At 47.3% G+C, this 7,439-nt stretch overlaps 1 protein-coding gene across 2 annotated transcripts in view; it reads right to left on the bottom strand.

The window, feature by feature from the left end:
• Positions 1–7,439, bottom strand: part of Il1rl2 (interleukin 1 receptor like 2) — a 39,258-nt gene that overhangs the window by 4,396 nt on the left and 27,423 nt on the right. For both annotated transcript variants that reach the window (XM_021198901.1, XM_029539046.1), the window contains exon 9: positions 5,031–5,174. In XM_021198901.1, the coding sequence (XP_021054560.1) occupies positions 5,031–5,174 (144 nt within the window). The remainder of the gene's footprint in view (positions 1–5,030; positions 5,175–7,439) is intronic.

The following is a 7,439-nucleotide window of genomic DNA, read 5'->3' as shown; positions in this document are numbered from 1 at the left end:
AAAAAAAAAAAAGATCTGGAGCAAAGGCATCATTAAAGGACATGTTTTCCACACGCACTGGGGATGCAGCACTATCAAAGACACATTGGGAATCCACGTTTGCCTTTCTTGACACAGCCCTCCAATTTTTAAAAATTATTATTATTCTATTTCGTGTGTGTGGACATTTCACCCAAGGAGTCCAGAATATGACATCAGATCCCAGGGTAATATAGACAATTGTCCCCTGCAGTGGAGGTTCTGGGAATCCAACCAGAATCCTCTGGGAAAGCAGTCACTGCTGTTAATCTCTCTAGCCCCAAGGACAGGACCAGACAGTAGCACGGGGCGCTTTCTGATGATAAACTGTAAGATGTACACTTGAATCTAAGATTCTGGGAAGGAAGCTGAGATCAGCGGGGCTGCACCATTTCTCAAAGGTATGCAGAGTTTTCTAAACTCAAGTCGCTCATTTGTCCTGGGCTGGCCATACATGACTTTGAAAAAAAAAATAGGACAGATATTTCCATGCCTCCACATATAAGCTCCAAGAATGCTTTTGGTTAATTATGCCTTTTCAGAGACATTCCAGATCCCCACAAAGCAGTGCTACGTAGGCCCTCTCCTTTAGAATTGAGTCATTTTCTGAAGTCCTGTGTGATGGAAAGGACACACACACACACACAAACCAGATCGAGGAAACACAAGAAAACAAGGCTTTGACCTATCTCCTGAAAGCTGACATTATACTTCCAGGAAGTCCCACCTCCTCCACCCAGAGACACTGACAACAGATGCCCTTGTGGAGAGGCAGTGAGGACGACAGCCAAAGGCAGCTGCTAGTCAACCACTGGGGCCTCAGATGTCTGCTCTGATCTACCCAGCCCACAGCACACACACACACACACACACACACACACACACACACACATACCCATACTCATAATAAAAGGCTGCTGTGCACCATGAAGTTCTGTGGTAACTCACTTCCCAACTGTAGTTAAAGGAGCAGCAGCGGAGGAACAGTGACAGGCAGCACAGATGATGAACCGGTTACCTCCCAGAACTGAGAGAATCTGTAGCGGCTGTTGAAACTCAGACCTGCTGGTGGCTGCTCCCAATATCCACATCTCTCAGAAGCAGAGGTAGCAATCTATCTCTGGCCTGGCCAAGCTTTTTTTTTAATTTTCCGAGGCTACCGAACCATCCCTTCAACTAGAAGCGTCTGTTCACACCTCTATTGCTGTCTGTAAAACCCAAACGAGATCATGTTTGTAGACTGATGTTTATGAGCAATTGCCTAATGTTTCTTCAGTTCCCTTCTCTCTTGATGTGACATTCCAGAGCAAATCAAGCAGCTGACAGATAAAATTTGAATTTAAAAGATACTTTATCTAAGGTCTTTTGGCCAAGTTGCCTGAGGACTGGCCTGTCTGTCCACCCCAGCATGCATAGAAAGCATGGACGTGAACGCACATAACGCACAGTATCATTGTTTACTCTGGAAATGCTAAAGGCCACCAGATTCCTTACAGTACAACACTGTCGTAAATGGGGCTCTCCACAGGAAACTGTCTTTGGAAATGAGGCCCAGAGTGATCTACGTTATTTCACAAACCACAGAAACATGTGTGGGGAAAGCCAGAGTTAACTGACTTGGCTTTAGTTGTGAAAGCAAATTTACCTTTAGAGACCAAGACCTCTCACCAACTCTGAGCTTTGCTGAGTTTGTCCCCTTATCTTTTGTGGCCTGGTACATCTGCTAGGCTAGCTCTAGTCCATTGCACGCTGCACAGAAGTCTGAATGGAATAAAGAGAGCAGTGCACATATTTCTCAGCCGACCTTTCGCTGACCACTCTTTCAAGTCTTGCAGATACAGGGGTACACCTAACATGACAGTTCTGACATTACCTGGGGCAGCATAGATGCACAGGACTCCCTGACTTCAACCAGGCTTATGAATGGCTGTCATACTTAACTCATGGGTCATTTATCTTTACCTTTGTGTGGCAAGGCTTGACCAACCAGGTTAGAGTAAACTTTGGCAAGAAGGACATAATCTCTCTCTCTCTCTCTCTCTCTCTCTCTCTCTCTCTCTCTCTCTCTCTCTCTCTCCTTCCTTCCTTGTTGCTTCCATTTTTCTTCCTCTNCTCTCTCTCTCTCTCTCTCTCTCTCTCTCTCTCTCTCTCTCTCTCTCCCTTCCACATCCATATTCACTATACTGTATATGTTCCAGAATATTCTCCCAAGGGAATTCAGGCTGTCAGCAGGATTCATGATCAACCTCAGGAGCTCATCACTAGATCATTTTAGAGACATTATTCAAAGTTCTTTGACGTTATCCAAAGTTAATGACGGTTGGGTAGGAGGAAAGGTGGGAAAATTGAAGCACACACTTTCCAAATTAAAAAATAAGAGCAAAGAAAATCATGAGGCTCCCTGGCTTGCTGTCAGCTCAAATCTCCAAAGCCACCACCCCTGGCTGTGCTGAGCTGGGGGGGAGGGGGTCCTGATGTGTCATCTGTTGGGCTCCCCGGTTCCACAGTGGTGAGTCACTCCGCCTTCTGTCTCTTGCTGACAAACTCAACCTCTCTGCCAGGCAGCTTTATCATCCTATGTGCACGCCATAATAGCTAAGGCAAGGCTGTAGTCACACTTCTGGGAGTTACAGTGAGTCAGAGGTGTGAACCCCAAGGGGCCAGAGGGGCCCGGAGCTTCCAGAAACACCACATGAAAGAACGTCACGTCGCGTCACATTCTCTTAGTCAGTGGAGATAGAAGGCAGACCACTCCTATCTACTCCAGAAGAAATGAGTGCTGTGGTCTCTTCACACCAGGGACAGCCAGGGAGACAGGCAAGCACCTCAGATTGTATTGTCCTGACCAGGCAAGGACCATGGCTACGTCTCACCACTGTTAAATCTCAAACCGGGGACAAAGGGCTGAGGTACCCAGTTAATGTATCAAATCAGGTGCTGGCTGCCAGGTTCTCCCTGCATCCCTCAGTCCCTACCTGTTACAGCATCCTCCAGACTGGACTGGCATACCCTGCCCCTACCCTGAGCTCTCCAAGAGGATAAAGTAACTGCCCTTACTCCAGCCGCCCTTCCCTATATATTACAACCCTCTTGGTTACCTGGTCCCCTTGTCTACTTTCTTGGCCCAGGCTGCCATCTTGGTTACCAGCTGCCCTTCCCTCTCCTCACAAGGCTTTGAACTCCCCTGGATGTCCCTGCCCCACCCCAGGTTAGGCTCCCCTTTTATCTACAGTAGACTTTCTCCTCCACCACACGGAAGAATAGTCAAGTCCTTTTCTAGTTAGTTCTTCCTTTTCATTCAGTCATCAACATTGGGCTATACCCCAGCCTCTGGGTTACCAATGGTTGAATTCTGACATTTAGCTAAATACAGTGTGAATCACAGCATCTGTGTTTTATCAGCAATTTGTACACAATAATCTGTGTGGTGACTTTTGTACACAAACAGCTGCTTAGAACAAACAGCATTTTTTTTTTTTTTGATCTGCTACTCTGAATGTGTTTGTTTGCTCATTCTCTTGCTCCTGTTCAAGAAAAATGTTTGGCTTAAAAAGACATGCATTAACTCATCCCAGTGCACGCCAGCTGTGTGGATTTCTTTTGTTTTTGTTTTTTGTTTGTTTTTATAGGTAACTAAGGGACAACAAAGCAGACTGAATGGTGTTTTGTTTGTTTTGTTTTCCATAGGGCCTTACTAGATCAAATTCATTCTGAAACTTTTTTGTTTGTTTGTTTAGATTACATTGTATTACAACCTAAATGGAGAAAAATGCTGGTTCTGTAACACAGGAAGGCATTTCTGTGTGAAAAGAAAAAAAAAAAATGGTGGCAGGACAGAGACACCAATGAAGGCACTGAGCAGAGCTTTGGCCTTCAGATTGGTGACAAAGGACACCTGCCTCGGGCTCCTGCTAAGCACTGAGAGAAGCAGGTTTCTTCCTTTTCCTTTGTCCCTCCTGTACCTCATTCCCTCCCTCTTCCCCTGCCTTCCTCTCCCTCTTTATGACCCTCCTTCTGTAGCGGAGAGAAAGAAGAAAATATCTTTCTCATCTCACCCAGCCACCCAGTGGAGAGTTCTGAGTAAATTCAGGCAGGGTCCCTTTTGGAAGCCAGAGACATAGATTACTTCAGGTACCAAGTATAGGGTTTACAGAGCTTTAAATTGCCCGAGAGGAGGGGTAGTATACGCACGTCTGCTCCAGCAGACATTTCTTTACTTCACAGACCCAGAAAATAAGATCTTTCTCATACTGCCTCCTAGAGCAGGATGGCCCGCTACCTCCTAGAGCAGATTGGCCCACTGTCATCTACAGAAGTATGGCCCACTGTCACCTAGAGCAGGATGGCCCACTGTCACCTAGAGCAGGATGGCCCACTGTCACCTAGAGCAGGATGGCCCACTGTCACCTAGAGCAGGATGGCCCGCTACCTCCTAGAACAGGTTGGCCCGCTACCTCCTAGAGCAGGATGGCCTGCTACCTCCTAGAGCAGATTGGCCCACTGTCATCTACAGAAGGATGGCCCACTGTCACCTAGAGCAGGATGGCCCACTACCTCCTAGAACAGGTTGGCCTGCTACCTCCTAGAACAGGTTTGCCCGCTACCTCCTACAGCACGATGGCCTGCTACCTCCTAGAGCAGATTGGCCCACTGTCATATAGAGTAGGATGGCCCACTGTAATCTAGAGCAGGTTGGCCCATTGCCTCCTACATCAGGTTGGCCTACTGCCTTCTAGTGCAGGATGGCCCACCACCAGCTTCTGCTGCTACTCAGTGGCTATTTCCTGGGCATTTCCTGCATTCCAGCTTATTGGCAAAGGAGGCTGATAATCACAGATAAATCGTTTCTCTGAAGCACATGAAGTCCTGCTGAGACACTAAACACTAAATTCTCCAGCCAGGAGAAAGGATTCCCCACGTATAACAATAGGAGAAGAACACTTAAGAGGTTGCTTGGGTGGGTGGACAGCAATGTTGAGGCTTTGCCCCCAAAGACCACCACACACACTTACCATCTGGAGCCTGGGCAGAGTGGAAGGCGCTTCTGTACCAAAGCACGATGTCGATCTTAAAGCTGTTGTAGATGCACAGAACAGACACAACCAGAAGTAGGAATGCCATAAGCCCTCCTAAGAGGTAAGCCCCGAAGTCTGGAACTGCAAACGACAGGGAAAAGTCAATGGCCAAAGGTTAGTTTTACCTCCACACTTACACCTGGCTCTTAGTCAAAGCCAGGTGGGAAAGGTGAGGCCACTGCTTCAACACACACCTCTAAGTTTCCTTGTGAATATACAAGTTGGATAGTTTAATTTCCACTGAGAAGGTTGGGAAGAAATGGTCTCCTTAAAAGCCAGGAAGCCCTAGGCATTCATGCCGGAACAAAAGGACTCCAGTCACATGGAAACTGTCTCAGAGCTCGTGGGTCCAGGTGCCTTAGTGGGATACAATCTGATGGTGTTTGGAATGTTCCCCCATGGGTTCCTCTGGAGTATCTGGGTTTCAATCCCATCATACTACTTCTCAAGACCCTCAGAGCTGAGCAGAAGGACTCCTGATAAAATGATAAAAGCCATTGGCCCTCTGCCCAGACACGGGCTGTGCAGGCTCCACAAGACCATGGTGAGACAGTCCTCATCTGACCCTTCCCAGGGCTCCTGAAGTCAGGGCCGGTGTCTGTCTGAGAGTTCCTGATACAGTACTCAGTGCCTGCTCTGCTATGAGAGTGTACAGTTCTGATGGCAGGCAAGGATGCAGACAGCTAGAGGAAGAATCAGTTACTCCAAAAGGGAAGCCCCGGTTGCTTCCAGAACAGCTCCTGAACACCAAGAAGAGGAACCAAGCAGCGCCCTACTTTGCCACAGCCCAAAAGGGTGCTTCCAGAGGAGGATGCCAGGGAATGAGGGAAGAGAAAAAGGGAACCCACTGCATCAACCACTTCCTTCATCAGCCCGTTCAGGTTGTCCACTCACCCTGGAAGGGGGTTTGTGGGTCTGGCGGGGTGGGGAAGTGTTTGAGTCTCCCAGAACAAGCACTTCTGGTTTATAAAATCTTCAAGAAATAGCTTATCAAATCCTTCTCAGGCTACACATACAGTAAACATCTGAAGGCCTAAGACTTCTTGCATATTGTAGCATTTCTTTAGATATAACAGCATGATAGAGTACAGAGATAGAAAACACACTTGGCACACCCCCCCCTTGGCTGCAAGTCCCTCTGCAGCCAGTGGACACTGATCTGCAGGCTGTTGCCCAATCTGACCCTGCCCCATCTTTATAACCTTTGTCATCTGCCTTCCAACTATGAGATGGCATCTCCCCTGTGTCTATCTTCTGCTTCTTGCCAGCTCTTATCAGAGTTGTGTGAGCAACACCGTATCTCCCTTTGGGAGGATCGAGTCTGGGAGAGTCTACGCCCCTGATAGCAATCTTAAAATTATGAACTGTGATATGACTATTCCATGACTAAGCCCACAGTACTTAATGAGATTCAAAGAGCCCTTGGCAGCCGCAGTGTGGTCTGACTGTTCCTTGCACTGAGTAGTATGGACATGTTTGGCACTGTGAATGTGCTCAAAGATGATGACAGTGGAATTGTCTTATTAGTGAAGAAGCTCAGATGAGTAGAGACTTTGAAGTAGAAATAAATGTACAACTCACTGCTGGTATACCAGATACCCTTATTAAGAATAGGATTTGAATGAGCTCAAAAGATAGCTCAGAGTTTAAGATTACTGGCTGCTCTTCAAAAGGACCTGGATTCAAGTCATAACCTCTTGTAATTCCACTTCCAAGAGATCTGATGCTCTCTTCTGATTTCCATGGGCATTGGGCACTCACATGGTACATGTATATATGTGCAAGCAAAACATGCTAACAAATAAAATAAAGTCATAAATCGAATGGGATTTGTGAATCTGAGTTCATGGAACCATCATAAGGGGCCTTCAGACTTGAAAGCAGAGGATAGATGATGAATAAAAGACACAGCAGGAAAATTTAAAAAAAAAAAAAAAGACTTTCAGAGAGGAGTCTCAAGGCATGAACCCAGTAGGAGGACCATCTTTGCTTCAGTGCACTGCCAGGGAGAGGGCGGCCTGCAGAAGTGACACAGCTTCTGGGAAAGATCCCATTTCTGGCGCCAGTCACCCTGCACCTTTCCCACCCGAGGAGGGGTGTCCACCCAGGAGGAGTCTCAAGGCTTGAGTCAGAAGGAGAACCATCTTTGCTCCGGTACAATTAGGCTCCAAACTGCGCTAGCAAGAGTGTGGACCACAGAAGCTACACAGCTTTGGGACAGACAGGAGCAACCTAACTTCTGGGACAGACGCTGTTTTGGGCTCCAGAAATTTGGGCACCTTCCTCAGAGAGGAAAGGTGGCCACCTGTGAGGGCTCTGTCTGCCAGAGCAGGTGAGAGAGTCATA

The sequence above is a fragment of the Mus pahari genome, chromosome 5 (assembly GCF_900095145.1).
Source record: "Mus pahari chromosome 5, PAHARI_EIJ_v1.1, whole genome shotgun sequence".
Classification (NCBI taxonomy): Eukaryota; Metazoa; Chordata; class Mammalia; order Rodentia; family Muridae; genus Mus; species Mus pahari.
This window is presented reverse-complemented; position numbering and strand designations above follow the sequence as displayed.